The 27,589-nt window shown below is 43.4% G+C and overlaps 2 protein-coding genes across 2 annotated transcripts in view; both read left to right on the plus strand.

The window, feature by feature from the left end:
- Window positions 1-1,030: 1,030 nt before the first annotated feature.
- Window positions 1,031-27,364, plus strand: SLC22A16 (solute carrier family 22 member 16). Its single transcript, XM_010989588.3, has 8 exons — window positions 1,031-1,146; window positions 4,519-4,998; window positions 8,068-8,185; window positions 13,109-13,640; window positions 16,958-17,085; window positions 19,569-19,678; window positions 20,677-20,776; window positions 26,997-27,364. Exons 1-8 carry the CDS (start codon window positions 1,094-1,096, stop codon window positions 27,192-27,194), a joined length of 1,719 nt encoding a protein of 572 aa, XP_010987890.2. The 5' UTR covers window positions 1,031-1,093; the 3' UTR covers window positions 27,195-27,364.
- The window catches only part of DDO (D-aspartate oxidase), a 32,582-nt gene continuing 25,692 nt past the window's right edge, over window positions 20,700-27,589 (plus strand). The window contains exon 1 of the mRNA XM_031456157.2: window positions 20,700-20,776. The gene's annotated coding sequence lies outside the window, so the exon portion shown is untranslated. The remainder of the gene's footprint in view (window positions 20,777-27,589) is intronic.

Genomic DNA, 27,589 nt, shown 5'->3' on the forward strand with positions numbered 1-27,589 from the left:
TCTTGGCAAAACTACCCTCACTCTCCTTCCTCCCCACATCGCTGTACCTCCCCAGCATTTCCCACCTTAAGTCTAAGTTAGCAGGAATCTACCTATTTAGAAAATCCACTCCATATTGTTTATTACTTAATGGATTTATCATTCCAGGAGTATTTGCATTTCAAAAGAAAATACCTAGAGAGGATTATGCATAGCAAAAATAAGTGAATTCTAAATGATGTTATTTCAGGCTCTGTGATAAGTAGGTGAGGGAAGTACTTTGGAAGATGGGCTTTCCTCTCTTTTTTGAATCCTCTTCAAGTACAAGTTTGTTGTTTTCATTATTCTGTTTAAGTCTACCCAGGAGGTTCCGTTTGCCCTTTGGTTAACATAAAATCTTTCACACAGCCCTGCAAGATCCTGCCACTTCTCAGTCATCAGAATCCATTCCTTCTGCTCTGCTCTAGTAGATCCCTGTCCTGGCCCTCGAACCGTTGGACTTCTCTGAAAAAGCGGTATTTGTGCCTTAGAGTGGAGCCCAGACAAGTGCTGGGATAGATGCACAAAAGTTTGAGAGCCATGGATGTCAGGCGCACGGTTCCGACGCAACCCAGGCCTCCGCTTTCCCGCCTTGGGCTGTCGGGTGACAAACTTTCCCAGGCGCTGGCGCTTCCCTCTAGGGCGGCGACCAAAACGGACGCGGTGAGTGTCAAGGCTCTAAAGTGGCGGCGGGGAGGGCGCAGGAAGTGGCGGAGCTGGCGGTGGGCGCACCGTGCGACCGCGGGCTCCGCGACCGCGGGCTCCGGGACCCCAGCGTGCCGGGGAAGAGGCCGCGGCGGCGGCGATTAGCTGGAAGCGAAGAGAGGGGAACAGAAGCTAGCTCCGCGCGCGACTCGAGCACTTTGACGCGCGGAGGACGCAGAAGCCAGGGCGGGCCGGAGGCGCGGCGGGAGGGCGGCGAGCAGGCGAGGGGGGGCCGGGTGATTCGCGGCTGCCGCGGCGCCCTCCGCGCTGGGCGGGGCGGGGCGGGGCGGGGCGGGGCGCTGTGCCCGCAGCCCCCAGCGCTAGACTAGCCCAACGCGTCCCGCTTCGCAGCGCAGCGCACGGCGGCACCATGGGGTCCCGCAACTTGGAGATGATTTTTGACCGCGTGGGGCACTTCGGCAGGTAGGAGGTGGGGGCGGGGGGAGGACGGTGCCAGGGGAGCGGGCATCACGTGGATGGAGGCGCCGGTGGGGTCTGTTTCTTTCCGTTGCGGCGGGGTACTCGCGCTGCGCTCGTGTTCGGAAATCATCTCCACCCACTCTCCTATCTCAGAGAAATCGAGAGGCCTGCATCCAAACTCCTGCCCCAGGCTGGGCTTGCCCTCTAGAACTCTGGCGGTGGGACCTCCCCAGAGCGAGACTGGGGGCGCTGGGGCTAGCTTCGGGAGTGGTGGGTGCGGGGCTCTCCCGGCTCGCCGGCCCCCTGGCAGGTGGAACGTGGGGTGCACCCTCTGCGGCAGCCGGAGTGAGGTGGCCGGGCTGAAGAGGCCAGGTCACACGAGTAGAGGAGTGCCTGTTCTTGGCGGCTCGTTTCTCTAATCCGCCAAACGGGCTCCTCTTTCATTGCCCAGAGGGTAGAGTCTCCCTCAGTGCCTGGCAGGTATTGAATTGCCCCGGGAACAACAGTTGGTCAGACTTTGTTGCCGTTTATAGAAACCTAATATGTGCCAGCTACACAGTTCTTCATTTGATGCCCTCGGAATCTTGCAAAGGGGGTGAATCCTTATTTTAATGATTGGGACACTGAGACTCATGGGCTCAAGGACCCACAGCTCCCGCAAGGTGGGATCTAAGTTTAAACCTTTGTGCAGTTGTCACTCTCTTTTCATTTGCCAAATTGCTTTTAAAAATTTAAAATATATTCATTCGTTCATTCATTCATTCATTCATTCATTCACTCATTCACTCATTCACTCATTCACTCATTCACTCACTTATGGAGAAATACTCCTCTGTCTGACCCAGAACGTTTTGGGATGAGAGGAAGTGAGCGGCCATACAACATGCGGATCAGAGATTCGGAGCTCAGTCTGAATCTTGGTCTGTCACGTACCTCTAGTTGACCCTGGGAGTACTGTGTCTCAGTTTCCTAGCTGCAAAGTGAGAATTATAATCATCCATGCCTTAGCTCCCTCCCAGGCCTGTGGTGAGGAGATGATGTGGTGCTGTTCTCCAACGTAAAAGTTGCACAAATGTTGGCTGTGATTCCCAGTGTCCACAAAAAGGAAGCTGTTGAGCAGGCAGAGGGGCAGGAAGCCCCAGCTCTCCCCTGCTTCCTCCTGCTACATGCATTATTGAATGCTGAGTTATGCCTGGCTCTGTCACATGTTCTTTGTACATGCTACCCTCTTTAATCTTCACTGCAGCCCCGTAAGATTGGTGGGTCACTCTCATTTTATGCAGGAGAAAACATGGCTTGTGCCTAAATCACAAACCTGTTAGTAGCAGAGCAGAATTGGATGTCCATTGGCCCCCACAGCCCATGCTCTCAACCGTGATGCTCTCCTGAGCACAACCATGGGACCCGGCCAGGTCCTTGCTAGGTCTTGAAGCAGAATAGCATGGGATTTACAAGATCAGCTCTGGGGATGGATGTCACAGTTCCAACCCTGGCTTATCAAGTATTAACTGTATGGTCTTGAGCATTTTACTTCTCACTTCTCTATCTGTAAAATGAGGGTAATAATAGTACTACAAATGTTTATTATAAGGACTCCACGTGCAGCCTCTCATTTCATCCTCACAGTAATCCTAAGAGGTAGTAGTTATTAATACCATTCTTTCCCCATGTATTTTAGGGATTAACTAAGGTACTTACATTAGTTGGTGTTTGCCTAAGTTGCTGTAACAAAGAGATCCCTCAGCTAGAAGTTTTTTCCTCTCTGGTAACTGTTCCCGGCAGGTTCTGTTCCATGCGGTCATCCAGGGACCCAAGTGGGTGAGGCAGCTCCATCATCCACAGCCTGGGGGTTCCTCTCTGCACCTGGGTCTGCTGCTCCCTTTGTCCTCACTCACATAGTCAGATGTGGCTTACCATGTTGGGAGAAAGGATTTTGGGAGACAATCCTTAGCCAGCCACAATAATGTATGGAAAAGTCTTATCATTCAGTAAGTTCTCAGTAAATCATGGCTGTTACTGTTACCTGAGTCCTCATCTGATGGGAAGTGTAGACTGTGAAAGCTGCTTATAGGAAGGAAAAGGGTAACCAGTCAGTGCTTACAGCAAAAGGTGAAAACAGTGTGACCATAATACGGTACTCCATATTTTTTCTGGCATTTGCTCTAATTGATCTCTCTATTGTTAATAAATACAAAGGGAGGTTACAGTGTATTATTATTTAGTCTCAAGGAAACCTAGTGAAAGTGTTATGCAGAAAACCCTAATTATCTCTAATTTCTCATTAGTCATTTTTAAGATGGGGAAGCACTATCTTGATCACCTTTAAGAAAGAAAAGTGGGACACTAAGAAGAATTAAAAAACCTTTCCAAGACTTGTCCTGAAGCTCTATTGAAGTTACAAAAACTTCGTAACTGAAGCTCCCTGTCAGAGGGAATTGAGGAAACTGAGATTCAGGCATCTGTGTTGGGGATCTAAGAACCCGGATCTCTGAGTTACCTTGGGATAAAGAGAGAGATGGTTAAAAATTTCAGAGTTGGACTGTGGAGCCTTGTCACTGACTTACATCTGTGGATATAGGTAGTATTTTTTTCCCCCAGTGAATATAGGTAGTGTGTTTTTTTTCCCCAGTACATGAACCTTTTAGGCTCTTCTTCTTTGACTTCACCTTTTGAACACCATAACAGCTAACACTTACATGCACCTACAGTGTGTCATCGTGCTTTACATGTATTAACTCTTTACAATCCCACAACAACCCATTTTTCATATGAGGAAGTTGAGGCCCTGAAAGGGCAAGATCTTGCCCAAAGACCCAGGAGCTAAGTAACCAGAGACAAGAGTCAAACCTTGGCAGGCTGGCTCCAGAGTCCATACTCAGCCACAGTGGGATAACACCAGTTAAACTTCATTATATAGAATGATATAAATCTAGGGCTGAAAGTAATTTATTTCACCTGTCACCCAGGTGGCATTGGTCTATTTCCTGGGAGTTCTGATCATCTTTGCTTTTTCTTTTCTCTGGGTTTTCTGTCTATTGTGTCTGTATCGTTCTTTTTCCGTTAGTGTTTCTCTCCAGCTGTGGGCACAGTGATATGTTGTATCTCTAAGTCTGTTGTTCTTAAGGGACCTTAGCTTGGGGGACACCTGATGGCAACAATCGTTATAAGGGAGAAAATGATATGTTACAATGCTAGATGCCTAAGGAGCTAGGGCTCCTCCCACCCCCTGCCCCAGGAAGTTATCCTTGTAAGAGGGAAGTAAGTTTGAATTGAAAGAATGCTCAAGATCTTCCCAGCGTGATTTTTTTTTCATATTTGCTTAAGTCCTTTTTTAGCCCATAGACCAGAAATAACTTCCTTTTTTCCTCTTTGCAGATACCAGATATTCCTCTATTTCATATGTGCCTTCCAGAACATCTCTTGTGGTATCCACTACTTGGCTTCTGTGTTCTTGTCAGTGTCCCCCCAGCATACCTGCAGGCCCCCTGGCAACGTGAGTCAGGTTCTTTTCCACGATATCTCTGGCTGGATGCTGGAGGACATCTGGACCCGATTTTCCATAGGCCGGGAAGATCACATCATAGTGCAGCTACAGAACGGTGAGGTCTGGGAGCTCACAAACTGCCGCAGGTTCCGAAGGGATGACAAGTCGAGTTTGAATTATGATTATAACGGCCATAAGAGTAGCTTTCCTTGCCTGGATGGCTACATCTATGACAAGAGCAAGTGGCAAAGCACCGTGGTGACTGAGTGGGATCTGGTGTGTAACCGGGAATGGTTTGGAAGGCTGATCCAGCCCATATTTATGTTTGGAGTCCTGCTGGGAGCAGTGATCTTCGGCTACCTTTCTGACAGGTAAAATGGACTATTTAGGATTACTGCATCAGTGTAGGGTTCATTTCCCTGTGTGATTTTCTTAGGGGACAGGAAATTAAGTTAAAAACTTTAGTCATCTTCATACCTCTCTAAATACATACTTCGTTGCTGGTCTGTTATTTAGGGACACAAAATAACATACTGTCAAGGGGTTGGGTTCTGAAGACAAGCTACCTGTGTTCTGCCATTTGTGATTGGTGGACCGTAGGTGAATTGCCTAACCTATGTTTCAAAATCTTGTTTGTAAGCTGGCAATGAAAATAATAGCACTCTCCTCAGAAGGTTATTATAAAATTAATATAGAAAAAGTGCCTTGGACATATGACCACTCAATGTTATTTGATTTTTTTTTTCCTTTAAATAGACTTGTTTTTTAAGAGGTATAGACTGGTCCTAAGCAATGATACCCATGAAATTGTGTGATATGCCAGTCATATTTTTTTTAAAAATACACATTACAATGAATATGTAACTCTTAAAATAAAGCAAAGTTCATCTCTGTATGGGCATGGACCATGCTTTGAGTACCTGTCCTAAAGCACAGAGATGAACTTACTTCTTTGGTCTCCACGGTTGTGAATTTTATAGGCCTGTGCTAGGCACTGGGAACCTGGAGACAACTGCTTAGGTCAGAAATCCCTGCCCTCAGGGTTTGCCAGTCTAATGGGGCCAACAAACACATACAAAGAAAAATTATAGGACTTTGCTGTGTCCAGGGCCATAGTAGAAGTGAAAGCAATGGAGGCAAAGACTATGGAAGCCCAAAGGGTGGAGTACCCAGGTCTTCCCCCCACCACCCATATCCCCTCCAGGAGGTGGTATTCGAATAATGAAATTGGAGCAAAAGTGAAGTCTAGTGATTATTTGGTGACTGAAGTTATGTTTCAATGTTTAAGAATCTTCTGCTTCATAACTGTCTTCCTGGGGAGTGTGGAAGTTAGGTTGCTGGTGGGGAGAGGAAGAAAACAGGGGTTGAGGAGGTTGATACTCCCTTCTGGTGAGTCTGTCAGGGGAGGAAATGTAAGATGCAAGGTGGCTACAGGAGTGAGGGGTCCAGAGAACCTTCTTGTCTTTGGCTAGAAGAGACTTGAACTGAAGAGGAGGAGTCAGAGGAGAGGGAAAAGAAGTAATTGGTAGAATAAGGCCTCAGAGGAAGTGGGAAGAGACATGATCCAATACAAAGCTTGCAAAATGGTATTTGGAGAGAAAAGAGTGTGTGTCCCTGGAGAGGAGGGAAGAAGAGAAGGCTGAAGGCAGATGTAAGTGGTGCTGGCAGGTGGGCGGAGCAGGAAGTTGTGGGGCTTTCTCTTTGATGGTCTCTGTTCTCTGCAGGAGAGGGCTGCTCATCTGCTGAGAGTGAAGACTTTGTGGGTGGTAGAGGGGGTTGATCAGGGATGGATGAAAAATAGTTTTAAATGGCATTCAGGCTCAAATAAGATTGGGGAACATTCATGTTTAGGGCCAACAATCCCTACTGGTGCATGTGGGAGCAAAGAGGGTTGAAGCCATGAACATGACTGTTTCCAGTTTGCTTGCATATCCTCTTCTGCACTGAGCAAGCCTGTTGGTTGGAATCTCAGAACTGTATTCTTTTGCCTTAAAATGATCTGTCAGGGACATCTCACAGGGAGAAAATATTTGCAAATCATGTATGTAATGACAGTCTAGTATCTAGATTATATAAATAACTCATAACTCAACAATAAGAAGACAAATAACCCGGTTTGAAAACGGGCAAATGATTTGGATAGATATTTTGCCAAAGAATGTATACAAATGGCCAATAAGCACATATAAAATGCTTAACATCATTAATCATTAGGGAAGTGTACATCAGTACTTAGGGAGATACCCCTGTGCACTCACTGGAATGCATAGTCAAGAAGATGGACAATAACAAGTGTTGTCAAGGATGTGGAGGAATGGGTGGGATTGTAAAATGGGGGCAGCCACCTTGGAAAGCAGTTTGGCAGTTCCTCAAAAAATAAATAAAATTAGCATCTGAGCCAGCAAGTCCACTCTTAGGTATATATCCAAGGGAATTGAAAACATACCTTTACACAAAGTCTTGTTCACAAATGCTCATGGCAACATTATTCATAATAGACAAAAAAGTGGAAATGTCTATCAACTAGTGAATAGATAAACAAATTCTAGTATAACCATGCAATGGAATGTTACTTAGTCTTAAAAAGGAATGAAGTACTGATACATACTACAACATGGATGAACCTTGAAAACGTAATGCTTAGTAAAATAAGCCAGGTCCTATATTGTGCGACTCCGTTTGTATAGAATGTCCAGAATAGGGAACTCTATGGAGATAGAAAGTAGATTAGTGGCTGTCAGGGGCTAGAGGGAACAAAGGGAGAAGAATGATGGCTCCTGGGTGCAGAGTTTCTTTCTGGAGTGATGACAATGTCTTGGAACTAGATGGTGAACTCTGTGAATACACTAAGAGCCACTGAATTGCATACTTTAAAAGGTTGGATTTTATGGCATGTGAATTATACATCAATTTTTAAAAATCTGCAGGCATATAATTGTTATATTTGTTTGCTTTTTAGACAAAGAAATGCTCTTCCCAATTATGAAAATATAGGGCAAGTAAATATAAGGCAACTTCTTCTAGGAGCAGAGTGTAGCAAGACTTCTGTTTTTAGAGGGGCTTAGTAAGAGCTGCCTCACCCTTGGTGGGCAGAGCCAGCCTGACAGGGAAGACAGTCCAACAGTCAGAGAGCAGGTCCTGGCAGGGAAAGGACAAGTCCTCCCTCCCCTGCCTCCAGATCCAGTGAGGAGGTCCTCTGGGGACCACCCAGAGTGATCATGTGTGTATTAGCAGCTCCAGTAGAGGCCTGTCTGCTAAAAAACTGGCCTCTTGAAGAAATCATGTGTTAACTCATGATTTGCTCTAAATAAATGAATGAATAACAACAAACATAAACTATTGAAAATATAGGTAACACTCATCTTTCATGAATTAATGTGGATGTTTAAACTGTTGCAGTCATGCCTTGCTCCTTCCACTGTGTGATTCTTGTTTTTCAGGGCAGGAAGACGACTTGTCTTGTGGTCCACAAGCATCGGTATATTTTTGTTTGGCGTAGCAGCGGCATTCACATTTGATTATTACAGCTTCATGATCACACGCTTTCTTCTTGCTATTGTGAGTTGGGTTGTTGTCCTTGTTGCTTTTTAACCTCTTTAATTCTACTGCAGTACGTTTATATTAAACCTTAACTCTCTTAGTCTTGCTCATTTCGAATCCTCCGCTGCAGGAGTCTTTCTGTAGAATATTAGTGACCTATGCTTAGAATAGAATTCATTAAAATGAAAAATTGTTGCTTACTAGGCAGAAACTTTGACTCTATGCCCGACACATGATCCATATTCCACAATCAACTAACAGTAAAGATCTGTGAAACACCACTTCTTAGCATTGTACTGGAGAGTCTAACCAGTACAATGAAGCAAAAGAGAGTGAAGAGACGGAGAACGAGAGGGAGGGAGGAAGGCATAGGTGAAAGAAAGAAGGAAAAAAAGTCATTATTTGTAACCATTACAAATAATGGTTGTGAATTATTTTACTTCGGAGCAATTATACCAGTCTAGTCAGGCCTTGTATGCATGAGCCGAAAAGCCTTTAAGGTACATTGTTAAGAAAGTCATTTGCATAATGTGCTGGAAGAATGAAAACAAGAAGGCATCAGGCCTTTTTGTTATGGGGAACAGGGGAGTGGAGGGGAAAGGGCATGAGTTTGAATCCCAGCTCGGTCTGATATTGGCTTCTCAGCTATGTGATCTTGGGCAAACACATTGTTATCCTCTTTGAACCTTAATTTCTGATCTGTAAACTGTAGAAAATAATACCTGCTTCACCAGGTTGTTACCAGGGTTCAGTGAGATTCAGGTAAGCATCCGCAGCTCAGTACCTGGCACGGCCTAGGTGCTCCTTACAATGATGACTGTTACTGGAAGTGGACCAGCGAGTGAGGGAGCTGTTTGCACACTGAGTGAGGCTTCCAGACAGATTCTAAACCACCAAACAACAGGAGCAGTGATTCTGTTTGGAGGTCACTGGTCAAGGATAACAGAGGGAAGTTTTATCTTCAGGAAGAGCTTGTGATCTTGCTGAACGTGCAGAGCAGGGTGTCCATCCCCTCTCACCAGAATGGACAATTAGGTCTGGAGAGAAGTCAAAGACTTCAGTCGCAGAAGAGGAGGTCACTGAACCCCTCAGAGGGCAAAGTGGTGTGTTCTGTTTTGGAGTCTTCATTGATGGCTGGAAAAGTTTCCTTGGAAGCCACACAGATGGCGAAGGATAGAAGGATGCACTTAAAAAAAAATTTAGGAGAACTGAAGGTGTTGCATCTTAAAAAAAAAGTGTACATATATTTAGGAATGTAGAGAGTTTTTAATACAAAAGATAACAACCAGCAGTTCTGTCTCCATCGAAGACAGAATAAGGGGAAATGCAGAGTGAGATCTGATCAGAGACCTTCTGGGAATGGTGGCTCACACAGGTTCAACAGAGGCATAGACAGATATTGAGAGAGGGCAGAGCCCTCTTTGGGAAGACTTAATAGGCTAATTAAAAAATATCTACTTTGGTCTTTCAGAATATCATGAGTTGACTTCCAGAGCCAAGAAAATGAAATAGCCACCCGTAGAATACATTTGTAAAATGTGGCCTGAATTTTCTCTTTCATTTGTTTTTTTGGGGAAATGTATTTTTGATACAATTCTGAGTAGGGAAGACGTGGGCAGATTCATTTACTCAGCACATTTATTGATCTGCCCACAGAGTGTAATGCTACCAGACCAGGCTGTTTCCATAACCCAAGGCAAGACATTGACAGGCCATCTTCAAAAATACCTTCAGTATTAATGGTGGAGGACTGACAGTGGTGGGGTCCTGTGGTTGGGGGTGGGGTGGGGAGTCTGGAGAGTCAGGGACTTTTTAGTCTGAGGCTTAGGTAAGAGAAGACCCTTCTAGGTTGAGGGAGCAGCAAGTGAGAAGGCCCTGAGATGAGAAAGAATTGAAGGTCCGGATGCCAGGAGAACAGAGAGGAGGTGAAATACATTGATGAAGGAGAGGGAGATGATTAGGCAGGGCCTTGTAGGATGATAAGGAGTTTGCCTGGTTTCCTGAAGGCAGTTGGAATCCATGGAAGGGGTTCAGTGGATTCAGGGGTGAAGTGGTCATTCTAGCTGCTTTGTCGGCAGTGGGGTCAGAGTAGATGTGAGGAACTGAGTGTTATCAGTGGAGGTGACAGGTGTGAATGGAGTCAAAGAGTTTTCTGGAATTATTTAGGCAGTTGTGTATGGACTGTCTGCACCCAGTGACAGAAGTAACCAGTAGGAAGTCGGTGTGGACTCAGAAAGAATTGGCATTGAAAAAAACATTTTGGGGACTCATGTTATAGCTTTCCTTAATGGGGAAATTTGTAGTATTTGAAGTATAATCTTTCTTTCTTTGTTCTAATAGCAACTAACATTTACCAGACAACTAGATTCTTGGACATAGGAGTCCTCATTATCAGGGTTCATTATCTGAGTGTTGCAATTACAGGGTTTTGTGGGGAAATGAAAGCTATTGCCACAAAATATGAAACTGACCACTAATACAATAGTCCCCACCAAGCCCCTCCCTGCTTACCACTAGTAGGCCAGCCTCTTTCTGACTCTGATGCAAAGTGAAATTGCAGATCTTACAAAAGATGCCTGATTACAAAAAAGTCTTTGAAAGCAATGGGGGTAAAACTGCCTGAATCCTATGCAGATCCCTTGACAAACTGGGATCTGGCAGAGATAGATCAGTTAACTTTTCGAAGAAATTAACATCCACAGGGATAAGGACAAGATGAGTATGATTCATACAAAAGAGTATGATTCAAATATCGAAGGATTAAGAGAGACCTTTGGGGAAATCAGTGGCCCTCTAGAATGATTTTACAAAAATTAGCTTATGATTTGTTTTATAAAAGTCAAATGTGAAATAATTTTGTAAGAAAAATTCTAATCATTTCCCCACTATCCCCCTCCACAAAAAAATCCATCATTTGAGTCATTCTTTGTTTATTCCATGAATGATCACATATTGCTAATATAATTTAAATTTTGTTAAATTAAAGATAGGCCCATTTTCAAAATATAGTTTTTTCCCACATTTTTTATTGTGGTAAAGTACACATAACAATATTTTCCATCTTAACTATTTTTAAGTATATATAGTTTGGTGATATTAAGTATATTCATATTGTGCAACCATCACCACCATCCATCTCTAAGAACTCTTTTCATCTTGCAAATCTGCAACTCTGTACTCATTAAAAAATAACTCCCCATTCCCTCTTCCCTCCAACCCCTAGCAACCACCATTCTACTTTCTGTCTGTCAATTTGACTATTCTAGATACCTCATATAAATGGAATCACACAGTATTTGTCTTTTTCACTTGGTATAATGTCCTCAAAGTTCAGTCATGTTGTAGCATATGTCAGAATATCCCTTTTTAAGGCTAAGTAGTATTCCATTGTATGTACATACCACATTTTGCTTATTTATTCATTTGTTGATGGATGCTTGGGTTGCTTCCATTTTATAGCTACTGTGAATAATGCTATTATGAACATGGGTATGAAAATATTTCTTTGAGATCTCCCTTTAAATTCTTTTGCATATATTCCCAAAATGGGATTGTTGGATCATATGGTAATTACATTTTTAATTTTTTGAGGAATTTCCATACTTTTTTCCATAATGGCTCTACCATCTTACATTCCTACCAACGGTGCTAGGTGTTCTGATCTCTTCACATCCTCACCAACATTTGTTATTTTTTTTTTTCTTCTCCTTCTCCTTCCTCTTCCTCTTCCTCTCCTTCTTCTTCTTCTTCCCCTTCCCCTCCTCCTCCTCCTCTTCCTCCTCCTCCTTCTTTTTTGATTCTAGCCATCTTAATGGCCATGAGGTGGTATCTCATTGTGATCTTGTTTTGCACTTCCCTAATGATTAGTAATGCTGAGCATCTTTTTGTGTGCTTGTTGACCATTTGTGTATTTTCTTTGGAGAAATCCAAGTCCTTTGCCTATTTTTGAATTCAGTTATTTGGTTAGCAGATGTTTGGTCCTGTTTGAAACATCCATAAGAAGTTTGGTCCATGCCAAAAGGTACTTGAGCAGGGAGGGTACAGCTCAGGGGTAGAGTGCATGCCTAGCATGCGCAAGGTCCTGGGTTCAATCCCTAGTACCTCCACTTAAATAAATAAATAAATTTATGAAAAAAAAGGTACTTGACATCTGGTCCTGTCCAGAACCATTTGGCATGGGCCAAATATGCTTATGGATGTTTTGGATAGGACCAAATTTCAAGGACCGTTTGGTGTGGACCAAGTGATTTACAGATGCTTTGGATAGGACCGAATGTCCTTTAAGGGTCTATTTTATTGAGTTTTAGAAGTTCTCTATATATTCTGGATGTTAATTTCTTATCAGATATATGATTTGCATATATCTCATTCCGTAAATTGCCTTTTCACTCTGGTGATAGTGTTCTTTGATTCACAGACGTTTTTAATTTCCATGAAGTCCAATTTGTCTGTTTTTTTCTTTGTTGCCTGTTAAAATAGAGCTTTAATCAAGCCTTTTTTTCTCTCACTAGTTACCATAAGTTCTCACTAGCTACCAAAGTTAGCAAAATTTTTTTGTCCCCCATTTAAAACTTAGGATTTAATAATAAGGCTCTCCTCTACGTAGATAAATTGATACAGACATTTGCATGGAACTGAGAAATAAATTCACACTGTAAAGGAATATTTAAATGAAGCGAAAGGCAGTGTGTAACATTTATATCATGCGTAACCACTCAAGTTTTACCTTTGGGGTGGACAAAGTGTGGGAAGATGAAAAGACCCACTTAAAGAAGAAGGACGGATCAGATTAAACTCCACTGTGTAAATGTGATACAGGCTTCAGAAAACAAAGCTTTGTTATTTTTTCTTGTCTGTATGTGATTTGCAGAGAGATCAGATTCCTTAGTAGTTATATGTGTGACCTTTAACCTGGACCACAGTCTCTGCTTTGTTTTGCAGGCTGCAAGTGGCTATCTTGTGGTGGTGTTTGTCTATGTGACAGAATTTGTTGGCATGAAGTCCCGGACATGGGTGTCCATTCACTTGCATTCCTTTTTTGCATTTGGAACCATGATGGTGGCTTTGACAGGCTACTTTGTCAGGACCTGGTGGATCTATCAAATAATCCTCTCCACAGTGACTGTCCCCTTTGTCCTGTGCTGTTGGATGCTCCCGGAGACACCTTTTTGGCTTCTCTCAGAGGGAAAATATGAAGAAGCACAAAAAGTAATTAACACGATGGCCAAGTGGAATAAGACGAGATCCTGTAAACTGTCAGAACTTTCATCACTGAGTTGCCATGGTCCTGCTGGCAACAAGCCCTCTGAAGTTGAGAAGCACAGCCTATCAGATCTGTTTTATGACTGCAATATTGGAACAAGGACACTTACTGTTTGGCTGACTTGGTTCACAGGGTGTTTGGGGTTCTACTGCTTTTCCTTGAATTCTGTTAATTTGGGAGGCAATGAATATTTAAATCTCTTCCTCATGGGTAAGTGGTTAAGTTATATTTAAGTGCAGTGAATGAAGTGACATCTCTGTGAAGTTTTGAGTGTGTGTGTGTGTGTGTTAATAGAGCTTGAACCCAGGACCTCGCACATGCTAAGCACGCACTTTACCACTGAGCTAGACCCTCACCCCCTTTAAAGTTTATTTATTTATTCAATTTATTTTTTGGGGGTAAATAGGTTTATTTATTTTGTTTTTGGAGGAGGTACTGGGGATTGAACCCAGGACCTTGTGCATGTTAAGTATGTGCTCAATCACTGCGCTATACCCTCCCCCCTTGAGTGTGTTTTTGTCTTTTTTTGTACTGGGAACAATACTGCCAACTATATTTTGTGGCCTCTTTTAGTATCACACATGCATATGTTTACTTAAAAAAAAAATGCAGACAGTCAGAAGACTTGAGTCCCTCCTTCCCTTTCTGCCTCTCCTTGTTCGCTTCCTTCCTTAAGCTCAGCAGCACCTCAGAACTGTCGTTCAGAGGTAACCCTGTAACATTTGGCTTGTACCCTTTCACATCCCTTTTAATTCATCTCCACATATTTGTGCAGATAAACATTTTATATTTTAAGATAAGTGAGATTATTCACTACATCTTCTTCTTTGCCGGTTGCATTCCTTTTAAAATTTAACATGTCTCAGAGATCTTCTGGTATCTTTCTACCTTCAGATGTCCTTAATTCAGGAATTTCAGTCAGTAAAGTAACCTAAATACGTGCAACTATAATTTATGCTTCTTTCAATTCAGTAGCAGGTTAAGATAGCTTCAGATACTGCTGTGATCAATAGAGGTGTGACTTCAAATTCATACCAAATGTGAGAGAATTATCAGAAATCTCCATTTGTCCAGCTAGTCTTAACTCCTGGTTATTTCCATGTAGGCTGTATTTGATATTATCCCTAGAAAAGTTTGCTTTACATTTTTTATATGTAGATATCACCCCTTCTCATTAAAGTGCACTAATGTCATGTCTGTTTTTGTTTATTATAGCTCAGCAGGAATTATGAGAGAAGTCATTTTAAGAAAAAAAAAACTTTACTTTTTTTTTGGGCAGACCAACAAGTTTGTAAAAAGAGCCCATATTGACTTCAAACCTGTTCTATGTGTCCATTTGAGAAATGATGCACTATTCCTAGAACAGAGCAGCAAATTCCAGGAGAATCAACGGAGGATGTGTGGCATGGGGGAGCTCAGGAATGCTGCTGTTTTAGATCTTTATGATATAGCTTCTTAATTTTGATGGAGATATAAATTCTCAGGAAACTGGGTGTTCTCATCATATAATATAAAAATGTTTCCAAGACAAATAGCATGGTTTTATAGTCTCTGCTGTGTCTGATTTTTCATGTCACTACCCTTGCCAGCAGTCCTCTAGCTGATAGGAGCTTCTAGTCAACACTTCTGTCCTGTGAAATTTTTGACCAACTTTTCATTTCTTGAGATGGTTTGGGGCTGGTGGGAATTTCAGTGCAGGTTTTGCTGCTTGCAGGTGATAAAGTCTTCAGTAGCCTCAAGACCTGCCTTTGGGGTTACGTAGAATGGGGAGCGGAATGGGGTCTGAGTGATTGGAGAGATACACTTTACAAAGGGAAGGAAATAATGGCACATGGTCCTAGTCCCAGAAGGGTTGGGCCTCATTGCTTGCACCTTTTCTATCCCAGAGTCAAATCAGAAGTTAGACATAGTATCAGTATCTGAAGCCAACAACTCAAGGAAAATCAGGGTAGAATATACCTTAAACTGTCTCTTCAGCTGTTTCACCGTTGCTGCACAGCTTTGGTAGATTCCAGGAGGCGGTCGGGTTGGTGGCCGTGCACACAGTGTTGTGGAGAGGAGCCCTGAGTCAGACGTGGAGAGAATCAGACATGAGGGAGAGAGGTTGCAAGAAAGAGGCTCCCAAGGACCTCACGTGCCTGGTGCCTGAGCTGTCACTACTCATTTGGCTCAAATCACTTAATTTAGTTGCAAAGTGGGGCTAATAATCCAGACCTACTCCCATGAGAATCATTGTTTTATTTGATCCTGAAAAGTGCTTGATAAACTCTTAAAAAAAAAAAAAGAGTAGAGTAATGGATGTACTTACTGTGCTGGCCCGCAGGCTTGGCTCTTACAAAGGGGCTGTGAAAGAAAGGGAGGCATTTTCTCTGGAGTTGTTTATTTTTAACATTCATGAAAGGGAGGGAGACTGTCTCTCCAGCGGGGCTCAGAATGGTTTTTTTGTTTTTTTTTTTTTTTGGCCTCTGCCCAGCCATTGTTTTTCTGAGCAGCTGCACCTGAGTTTAATTTCTGATGTACTGCTAAGACTGTTCTCCCAGAAAGTGCATATCCACCCCCTGTGATATGTTCCCAAGGCTGTAGGAGACATGTAGGCCCAGACCTGCCTCGTAAGGTGCTTGTAACATTCTGTAGTTGAATGGGCAAATGCATATCAGCCCTAAAAGGCAGGGTTGGGTAGTATCCTGAGGTTAGGTGAGCTGCAGAGAGATGAGAAAACTGACTTTTGAATTGCGTGGAAGATCCAGGCTGGTGAACAGGGACAGTTCCTCAAAGGCTGTTGTTGGGTTCACTCAGTTTTGCTGAGATCTTTTTGCTTGCTCCCTGTTGCATTCTGGCTGGTAAGATGTAAAGCTTTTTTTTCTTCTAGTTCTAAGATTTAAACTTTGGTTCTTCCATGGAAGGGCATTTAAGTCAGTTACAGACTTTTGGATTCAGCTCTTTATTTTTTGTTCTGAGGGAGGGAATAAAAAGAGATCCAAGACAAAGTCCCCGTTCTGTGGGAGATTCATGTTAGATTTTTCAGGTTTAAAATCTACCAAGCAGTTATCATCAGTTTCGTACCTAGTCGACCCTAAACTTTCCTACTTTAGTTTCTAAGTTTAAAGTTATCGGTACAAGAATTTCCCCATAGTTCTGCCATGCAGGAGAAGCCAAAGGTCAGAAATGATCAGTGTTGTCTGTTAGCTTACGTATTTACTCACTCAACTGGTCATCCTCCAGTGCTGTGTGCGCTGTGTCCTGGGGAGCTCCCGCCTGTGGGGATAAGATCCCGAGGACAGGTGATAAATGCTAGGTGGATTATGTGAGCATTAGTGCACGTCACAGCAGTCATCCTCCCCACTCTAGTGAGTTTAAAACTGGTAGAGCTTGCTGCCTCACAGGCAGTTGGTGGATAGTTCTTAGAAGCCCCTGGAAGCAGGGAGAGGGCTGACCGTTCCTTTTGAGTAGGGGGCTTAGAAGGCAGGGCCCCCTTGTTCATCTGGACACTATGACTTATCGAGATGCGTCATTTTGCTCCATGACAGGATTAGTGGAGATTCCTGCCTACATCTTTGTGTGCTTCGGGATGGACCGTGTAGGGAGAAGAAGCATTCTGATTTTCTCCCTTATCTCAAGTGCCGTGGCCAGTGCTGTGATGATGGTGATCCCCAAGGTGAGTTATTTTATGTTTTAAATTTAGGGAATGGTTAGTTATACTGTGGTAGTTTGTTGGGAGCATTTTTAGCTTATTACATGAAGTATGAAGATGAATTCAGACATATGGATAGAGTATATACAAGATATTTAAAATATATTTTCTTAAAGAAAGTTATTCTTTCTCTGTTATATAAGTAGAACAAGTTTGCTGTAGAAAATTTAAGGAAAAAAGAAATGTGAAAAAAAGTGCCCATAATCCCATTTCCCAGAGATGGCCAGTGTTGTATTTTGTAAACATGATAATCTTTCTTTGGGACAGGGAAGGTAATTGGGTTTATTTATTTATTATTTTTTTTTAATTGAAGTATAGTCATTCCTTTTCTGATATTTCATTGTTAGTGTAAAGAAACAACCGATTTCTGTATGCTAATCTTGTATCCTGCTACCTTGCCAAATTCTTTAATCAGCTCTAGTAGCTTTTGTGTGGAGCCTTTAGGATTTTCTATATATGATATTGTCATCTGCATATAGTGACTTTATTTATTTATTTATTTTAATGGAGGTACTGGGGATTGAACCCAGGACCTCATGTGTGCTAGGCATGCACTCTTCCACTGAGCTGTACCCTCCCCTCTCCAAACAGGATAATCTTGAGCGAGGAGAGTAGATTACACCTTCCAGCAATTACTGTCATTTTAAATCTTTATTTATTCGTTAAAGAACTATCCAGCACCTAGTATGTGCCAGATTCTTTTCTAGGTGCTGAAGACATGCAGTAAGTCAAGTTTCTCTGAGTATAATGAAGAAAAACAAAATAGGATGAGGGATGGAAAATGACTGTGTATGGAGGGGAACACACAGGTGTACTGTTTTATTTTATCTAAGGTGAGTGAGGATGGTGTGTTCAGAGAAGTGTGATCAGAAACCTGAAGGAGGCAGGGAGCCATGGAGACAGCTGAAAGATATAATGAGTCTTATGTTCAGGATTGTTCCAATTTAAATAGTCTTGTTTTTCACTGTGATAGATTAGTAGTTTCCAATTTCTAACATGCATAAATCCCCCAAGGAGCTTGTTTTTAAAAATGCAATTTCTCAGTGAGAAACACTGCCATAAACTACTGAAACGACGTTCATATTTCTATATTTTGGCAAACTCCATCCCCTAGAATACCTCTTGCACCCAGAAGTGCCCCTCTTTTTTTCCCCCCAAAATGTTCTTAGAACCTGTATTTTCATTCTGAATTTAGAAAATATGGTCACTATAATGATACTTTAAAATATTTTATATAATTTTCTCCAGTGATTATATCGTTCTTAAGCAGTAGTATCTCAACATCTAGATCAAGGCATTTTAAGTTTTGCATATTGTTTAAAATTTAAGCTAACCAGTGATTTCCTTTTACAGTAATGCTTCACTTAATTATCGGGGTTGGTGCATCAAATGTTTTATGGATTGAAATTTCCAAGTGATTGATATATACAATTGATGCATATCAGTTAAAACTACTTAAGACAAGGAGGTCTCTGCCAGTTCAAGGGAGCTTCATCCACACCTTTTTTGTTTGTTTTCAAGTGTCTTGCAGTTATTTTAGTTGAATCGATGGAAGCTATCTTTGAGCTGGTGCAGATTTAGGGGAATCCTGGAACCCTCAAGTTCTATAGCAGTTAAGCCCCAGCAGTGATGGGGAAGACAAGACAGTGGCTGATGGAGATTTCTAGAAATAGAACACTAACCCTTCACTACAAATTTCTCTTCTTTAATAAAATTTCTCTCCAAATGGTAGTGGCAACATAATACAATACTTTTTTTTTTAAAGTCCCATTAATTCATTTAACAAATATTATCTACGATAGTAATTAAGGTGACAAGGTGACACTGGCTCCTTTAATAGAGGCATCCCCAAATCTCAGTGACTTCACATTATAGATATTTATTTATTGCTCCTAGGAAGTTCGATGTGTTGTACCTCACTGGTGGCTATGAAAGGGATGAGGGAGTGTTTGGCTCCATGGAGTCATTCAGGGTCTCAGGTCGACAGAGGTGCTGCCATCCTTAACACAGGGAACCAAAGTCCCCAGAGTCTCAACCTCCAGCTGGTAGACGGGGGAGGAGAGAAAAGGTGGACTACGGGAGGTCTTTGGGGCCCCTGGAAGTGAAACATGTCAGGAACAACAGCAAAAACGCACCATCTGGGCAGGCCTCATTCCAAAGCGTCTCTTCCCAAATGGCTTTTCTTATTTGGTAATTTGAAATCTCCGAGGCTTGGGGGAAGCACAGTAGAACTTTCCTCTACATTTCATAAAGAGGGAAAACTTTTGTGGACCATGAATAGAGTTTACAAAATACATTCAAACAAAAATAAAACTCTTCATTGTTCTGAAAAATACCGGAGAATTAGAAAGTTTTAAGTAGTAATTTTAAGGGTTTTCTGTTTTTCTTTTAAAAATATTACTTGATGACTAAATGATGGTCTATTTTGCTAATATATATATTTTCAGGATTACCATGTTTGGTTTGTGGTGGCAACTATGGCTGGGAAATTTTCCATAGGGGCAGCGATTGGCCTTGTTTACCTTTATACAGCAGAGCTGTATCCAACCATTGTAAGGTAGGAGTTACTTATTTTTCTGTTGTTTTCTTGTTATCTTTCACTTATGTGCAATTTCATTTTATTTGACCTTTGAGTATAAATGCTTTCTTTCCGTAGAAGTTACTGGAGCTCCAAGATATGGGAAGGTTACATGATGAATCTGAGGTTTTGTCTGTATGTCATTAGCAAGGATATTAGAGAGGTTGTTTCGAAATAACACTCTCTTATCCTACAACCATTTAAATCTCAGATGCAGTTGACTTACACTGACTCTCCATATGACTCAGGGCTAGTTTTCTCAGGACGTATCTCTTGATGTCCTGATGTCAGCTGCATTAGTTTATTAGGGCCGCCACAACAGAACACCACAGACTGGGGGCCTCAAATGGCAGAAGTGTCCTTTCTCACAGTTGTGGAGGCTAGACATCTGAGATCAAGGCGTTTGGCCGGTTTGGTTTCTCCTGGCATCTCTCTCCTTGGCTTAATAAGAGATACTTATTCACATGAAAAGCACTTTCTTTGCTTCCTGCTAGACATTATATAAGATTTCTTTAGATAACTTTCAAAGGGAAACTTACTAAAATATTGCTTGACTTTAAAAAATTGAAACAGAATGTTCCATAGATAGAAATCTTTTAGTTTCCCAAATCCCCATTCCATAGCGCGAATAAACCCCTGCCCTAGAAAACAAGATGCTATCCTCAATATTAGACTGAATCAGTATATGTAAGGACCTCATGATGAGGATTGGTTTACCCTTTTTTTGTCTTGTCTTGAATTATCTGCATGCTTGTATACACCGCTGTTTCACAGAGTTCAAATATAAATCACGAACGATTCTTGAAAAATTAAAATTATTTCCAAGTATATTAAGCCGACTTAAGTGTTATTATTTATCCTCTGCTGGGAGGGTGGACAGAAGCTCTGGGCAGCTGTTGCCTCACCCTCTGCATCATCTGTGCCCTGCTTGTCTTCTGTTCTTGCTGCTGTTTCACCACCGCGCTTCGTGTTTCCAGGTCACTGGCTGTGGGGAGCGGCAGCATGGTGGGCCGTTTGGGAAGCATCGTGGCTCCATTCTGCATTTATCTCTCCAGCGTTTGGATCTTTACGCCCCAGGTACTCATCAGTTTATAGAACTTTACCGAGATAGCAGAGGGGCAGAGCAACTGCTGTCTGTATTTTTATTTACTGGAAGCCAATTTGTAATTCAGTTCTGGAGGTTTGTAGAAACCTTATTAATAGCTCACTGGTTGGTAAGTAGGGGGGTGGTTGTGGTTTTCTTGTTCGTTGATCGTGCTCTCCCTCTCTACCCCCATGAGCTGCTAATTAATTGAACTCTCCCTTGATCCTCCACCCAAATCTGGATCCACAGGCTACCTCCTGCGCCTAGCCCTTGCCTCTGTGTTCCCACCGGTCCAGGCCAGTTCTGGGGGCTGCTCCTTCTGGAAGGATCCGGTGGTGCCTGATGGAGAGATTTAGGGATCTGTGGTTTTCAGCTTCTCTGAAACTTGAGAGGCTCTTCACGGGCAAGGCTGCCTGTATGTGTCCTCCTGGCTCTGGTAGTGTGAGCTGTTTTCCTGGTTATGAAGAGTGAGAGTGGTTCTGTCCAGTTTGCAGATTCCCTTGTGGATGGGCTGAGAGGTTGGGAGATCACACGGAGCACAGCTACACACCTGGTTTTGTACGACCCTCTGGTCAGGAGGAAGATGGGAGACCAGAAAGCTCGGGGGCAGGGAGGAGGGGATGGTGTGGGATGTGAGAGGTGGCCTGAGGTGCTGCAGTGACTTAGGGGAGAGCCCTCGTGTGCTAGCCTCTCTCGCCTCCCCCAGGTTCCTTCCCCTGAACTTCTTGGCCGTGGCTCTCCCTAGGTGGTGTCCTCTCAGTCTCCTCCAGTGCTCCTCTTTTTTCTTCTAAATGCCTCTTAAAGACACTCACTCTCCAAGACCATCCTGGCCATCTTTCCCAATCCCTTCATGGAAAACCTCTCCTGAGTTTTGACTTCTCTCCCAAACGGCAGGCCCATGCTTCCGCTAGCCCCATGGGCTTCTTACAAGTTCCCTGCTCCCCAACCCAGCTGGCTGGTGACAAACGTTCGCTTCTTTGCTCCACTCTGGGGTGGGAGTCTGTGGCCTCCAGCCTGACACTTTAGTATCACTTTATATTCCCCCAGTCTCCTCCCAGTCCATGACACCAAATCCTCTCCGCTCTCAAAAGTGTCCTAGCTTGCCTGCTTTCTGTTCAATTCCTCGTCACCCTCAGCCTCCTGGGTCCTCTCCCGCACTCCCTGCCACCCCCATCCCCACCGCAGCAGAGTAGTTTGTCGAACCACAGCTCCAATCCAGCTGCCCCTCGCCTTCAGAACAAACCCCAACTCTGCCTGATACTCTTCGTCCTCTCCAGATTGACCCCTGCCCATCTTCCCTATTCTGTTCTGTGTTCTGTTTCCCCCACCCTGTTCTTGCTCATTGCCTGCCCCTCCCCTCCTCTGCCTGCACCTCCCTCTACACAGAATGCTTCTCCCCCACCTCCCACCACCCCCATCCCCTAGTCAAACTTCCATATATCTTTTTTTTTTTAAAGAGAATGGCAACAGTTTTATACAAACGTTCTATAGCCATGAAAGTGATGTTAAAACCAGGAAAATGGATAGGCTAAGTGACTAACCCAGGACCTTCTCCTGTGGTGGAGGGAGGGGGAGGCTTCTGGGGTGCAAGCTGTGTTTGTTGTGTGTGATCAAGACCATGATGTGTTTGCTTTATAATTATTTCTTAAACTGTGCATTTATTTTATGCTTTTTATTACTTACATTTTATGACAGGTAGGTAGATAGATAGTCAGATAAACAAGACAGATATAGACCTTTTTCTTTTTTTCTTTTTAAGAGATAAATCCAAGAATTGTTAGGACTCAGACTGCCTCAGAAGCTTGATCTCACCTGGGTTAGAGCCTTGAAGGGCTCCCAGAACCGTCACATGAGCTAAGGCAGCGATTCCTTCCCAGTGTTTCCGTGAAGTTCCTCTCACAGGGTCTTCCCAGGCTTTGTGGAGAACGGCGGCCTTGCCAGGATTTTCTGGCTTTAGTGGCCATGACTTACACAGCTGGCGAGGCGAGACCAGAACTGGCCCCACTTGCCTCACTCCCAGTTGGCCCTCCCGCACTGCCGCTGCCGGACGACTAGACTAACAGGAGGCCAAACATTACAGGTGTTTAGTGAGGCAGCCCCCACATATCTTTTAAGATGCAGAACAAACCCCACTTCTTCAAGGAAGCCACCCATGTCCAGTGACCCACCTTTTCCTCTCCCAGATCTCATAGCATCCGTGTGTACCCTTTCCACAGCCTGCCACCACAGTCTGGCTGTATTAAGGGCATGGATGTCTTTGTCCCCCAGTTAAACTATTGAACTTTTGCAGGATAGGGGATTTTGCGTCCCCACAACTGGGTCCAGCAAAGTGTTTCTCTCACCTTGTGGGCCATTCATGTTATAATTTACTTAATATTTTAAATCAAATAGGCTGGCTTAAAAAATTTAGCTTTGCCCCAATCAATAATAACAGTGAAATGGTGGGTGTTATACTAGTTATAGGTTTTCCTAAAATTCACGAACAAAATTTCACAATAAAATAAATTGTTTGAGATTACCTAACAAAAATCACCTTGCACACCCAGGTGGTGTGCGTCTGCTCTTTGGGAATCACTGGCTCAGTGTGGATCTCTCATGTCCCAGTAACAACCACTTAGTCAAGTTCATTTAATTGGAGGTCGGGGTGGGGTCTTGCCTGCATAGGAAGGGGTTTTGGAGAGTCCACCAATCTTTTTAGGGCATGGACTTTTCCTGAAGCATCTTCTTTGTGCGTTCCATAAAAATGGAAAACATTTTTTAAAAAGAAGCTTCCACCCAGAAGAAGATAGATAAATCTATAAAAGCAAACTGCTACAAAATCACTAAAATTACAGCTCTATTTTAAGTACTTTACAAAAATTAGTCATCAGAGTCTGCAGGTACTGTATTTGCTATCCCCATTTTATGGATGTAGAGACTGATGGATAGAAGGTAATTATTCCCGCAAGGTTAACACAGCACCTTAAAAGTGACAGAGTTTGGGTTCAGACCTAGATGCCATGCCTTCTGCATAGGTTAAACAAAGAGCTAAAGGAGATGCAGAGAAATAAGTTCCTTTTCCACCCTGACCCTGGTCCGCCTTCCCCAGGACAACCTGTGTCAGTGGGGTCTTGTGTATATTTGCAAAAGAATTCTGTGAATGTGCATCCTTTGGATACAACAAATGTTGCTTGTTATTCTTAATGAGTAAAAAACAAACTTCTCATTAAGCTTATTTATTAAGCCTGGGGAGCCAGTATTTTCATTTTGAGGAGTAGAAACACTAATCTAGAATAAAAGTTTATATTTTCTCTTTTGAAAAACAGCACATGAAAATCACTCGTTCTGAGGCTTTTATTATCAGCCATTATTTTCTAATAATCTAAGAAAAAAAGTGGACACCTAATTCACAACATCTTTGTATTCATCAACTCATCTGGCAAAGGTTTACTGAGTGCTGACTTTGAAGTTGCCTCCGTGCTAGGTGCTAAGGTGCAGAGGTGAAAGAAACGGGCTTTGTCCTGAGAGAGGTCCAGTCTGGTGGGGAAGGCAGAGGCCCCAGAGAAGAGGGCTGCCGTAGGGATATACGGGGTTTATGGGGTTATAGGAGAGGGTGACCAACCCAAGCTAGGGCCAGAGAGGAGATTTCCTGGAGGAGGAGCGTTTAATCTGTGTCTGGAGGGGCCAGTCAGGTGGAGAGTCAGTCAGGTGGAGAAGGAGAGAAGGGAATTTCAGGCAGAAGGAAAAGAAAAGCTAAAACTTAGAGGGGAAACGGAACAGGGCTAGTCTGAGTTTGTGTGCAAGCATTATTGCTAATACCCAGGATGGGTTGTGGGAGTCAGAAGATAAGGGTGGAAGGAGGGGCAGGGGTTTCAAAGGAGATCAGAATAGAAGAACATTCAGACTAAAGGTGGGCTCAAGAGGACAGGATGGAAGACACAGTCGTATCCACAGGACCTGTGGCAAGTTGGGGGCAGTAGAGGGGGCAGCTGGAGGGATGCAAGGGCTGTTCTGGGGCTGGAGAGAAAAGTGCACTCGAATTGTGCAAGATGAGTATGAGGTGCCTGCGTGACAGCCAGGGGAGAGTCCAGGAGGCAGATGCCTTTACAGGTCTGGGGCTCAGGGGACACTGGAGGTGCCGATTTGCGAGTCAGCTTATGAAGAGGTTAGGGGAGAGTGAGGGAGACAGAAGAGCAAAACCCCGGGAACAGTGGCATTTCCAGTCTGATGGAAAGAGGGGTCTGGGATGGAGACTGAGACGCAGCAGCCAAGGAAATGGGGAGGTGACCAGGAACCCAGAGGAGGAGAGGAGGTGAGGAAGGGATGACAGGACAATTACTAAGAAAGAGTAGAACAGGAAAGCATCCCTCTGGTTTGGCAGCTGGGAATCTGTGACTGGAGATGAGCAGCTTCTGTGGGCGGTGGGAGTGGGCCATGCTGCAGAGCGGTGACAGCGGTGGAGAGGAGGGGGCGCTCGGGGCCAGAGTGGGTGCGGGCTGAGGCACAGGGCCTCTTCTGTTTGTTTCAAAAAATAACCGGAGTAGACAAGACAGCCAACATTTATTGACTCCTTACCATAAGCCCACCATTGTTTTCAATGCCTTAAATGTGTTATTTAATTTAATCCTTTCAACAGTTCTTTGGGGGCAGGTACTATTATTATTTCCATTTTACAGATAAGGAAACTGAGGAGCAGACAAGTTAAGCCACACAGGGAGCAAGTACAAGTTCTGGGCAGAGTGAGTAGGGAGATTATAAGAGGCTCAAGAACTTTTATTTTTACCAAGGGAAACTAGCCTATGGAAAGGCAGAGATGAAAAATTCGTGAGAAAGGAGTGGGGCCTGCTAATGGTGAGAGGCCACAAAGGCTCCTCCTGGCCAGGGGGCAGAGAGGTGGGGTGGAGGGGGTTGTTGGGGTGTTTGTCAGGGTTGGGGGAGCTGGCCAGGGGCGGTGGGAGGTCAGGTTTTCTGCTTGGAGTGAGAAGGGAGCTGCAGGGTTCTGAGTTTGCTTAGTTCCCGACAGCTCTTACTACCAGGTTCAAAAGGGAAATCGAGTCCTGTCTTGCATCTTCCGTTTGATTCTGTTTCTTGTTTAGACTTAGTGTTTTTCAGACCCTGACAGTGGGCTCTTCTGGGGTTTCTACGTCCTCTGCAATGTCTCTTTCAATTCTGCTGCTTCTAGGCTTACTCATGTATTTCTGAGAGTTAGCTTATCAGCGTTCTGCAAAACAAAATAAAGAGCTGTCCTCCCAGGTCACGCCTGTTACTGATGTGGCCTCACGTCACGTCACAGTTGCGCTGTCTCAGAGGCAGTAAAATACCAAGTATGCAGGTTTATCAGAAAAACCATGCCTTAATTTATTTTTATGGGCTCTTCCTAGGCAGTATTTTTTTGCTAAAGGAGTTTAAATTATGTGAGGACAAAATGCATTTTTACAAACCATAGAGAGATTTAGTTCCAAAATCCACCCAAGATCTTCGTAATGATCAACAGAGAATAGATATGCAGACCTTAGTCTTTAATATGATTTGTATTTTTAAAAGCAAACATCTTGGTGCTAGTCTAAAAGGTTGCCTTTTATGTGTCAAAACCTGGAAAGTGAAGAAATACTGAATTTTTATAGAAAATCACTTGGAACCACCCTTCCCTACCTCGTTCCCCACCTCCCTTCCGCACAGTAGCAATTGGTTTCTACTGCTTCTGTTTTGTTTTCCCCTAAATTCTGTAGGTTTTGGTTTATTGAAGCGTTCATTTGTGCATGCATGCATTCATCCATTCATTCCCCACCACTTACCGAACGCTGATAGCGTGTCAATTACTGGGGAAGGGAGAGGATTGACTAAGATGGTTCCTGACCATCAAGTCCCCACCCAAGGCTCTGGTTTTCCCCACGAGACTCTAGAGTCTGGGAAGATGGGACAGGGACTTTTTCCCCCACTGTGTAGCTCCTAGGACAGTGCCTGCATGAGTAATAATGCAGGCAGTAACTGGGATTTGTTGAGTAGGTGATCCACAGTGGTTAATGAGTGATCAGATTAAGCCTGTGAATTCAAGGACCACCCCCAGTCCAGTGTAAGTAACCAAAAAGATCTCGCTGAGGAATCAAAATGACAGCTGTCATTGTCCAATTTAATTCTGTTGCCCTCTGGAAAAGGTTAAGAAATGATAATTCTCTGAAGGGTACAATTCTTCCTTGATGTGTATTTATTTAATTAATTTTTAATTCTTTCTAGTTGGTTGTTGGGTCTTTGGCCTTCGTGAGTGGATTACTAACATTCACGCTTCCAGAAACCCTTGGGAAGCCTCTGACAACTGCTTGGGAGGAGACTGAAAAAGAGAGCAATTCAGGCAAATTACTTCCTACGACCAATAATACCGAGTTGGAAAACACCGCAGTGATTAGCCCTGGGGAGTCTGGTCCTAATAAATAAATGTGCCAGGTGCCCTCCAGCACCTGAAATACCATGTAATGCCTTTGTATTAGAGGAACATTAGTCTCATCTCTTATATGTCATGTTATATATGTGTCTTGTTAAAACTTTTGTAAGAAAGTTTTAAAACGTTTTATAAAAGTAGAAGAAAATAAAAACAAAGATGAGAATTCTCATTTTCTATGCTGCTTTCTCATTGCCAGAAAATGTTTCTCTGTGTTTGTTCTTCTGTGTCGTTGATTCTTGCGGGCCTGAGGGAATGTCGCATACTCCCATCAGTACCAGGGTGCCCCCCCTCCACCGGGCCTGTCAACTAGAAGGAGGCGGGCATGTGAGGCAGAGCCCCTTGACAGTTCTATTATTGATAGTCCTTCCCCTCTTAGGAGAATCATAAC

Source organism: Camelus dromedarius, chromosome 6 (genome assembly GCF_036321535.1).
Source record: "Camelus dromedarius isolate mCamDro1 chromosome 6, mCamDro1.pat, whole genome shotgun sequence".
In the NCBI taxonomy this organism is placed as follows: domain Eukaryota; kingdom Metazoa; phylum Chordata; class Mammalia; order Artiodactyla; family Camelidae; genus Camelus; species Camelus dromedarius.

What these genes read in the sequence shown, in the direction of transcription:
- SLC22A16 (XM_010989588.3), top strand. Translation starts at nt 1,094, where the DNA reads ATGGGGTCCCGCAACTTGGAGATGATTTTTGACCGCGTGGGGCACTTC. An exon ending in CGCGTGGGGCACTTCGGCAG is followed by an intron (nt 1,147 to 4,518) that starts GTAGGAGGTGGG and finishes TCCTCTTTGCAG; the next exon opens with ATACCAGATATTCCTCTATT. An exon ending in TGATGATGGTGATCCCCAAG is followed by an intron (nt 17,086 to 19,568) that starts GTGAGTTATTTT and finishes ATATATTTTCAG; the next exon opens with GATTACCATGTTTGGTTTGT.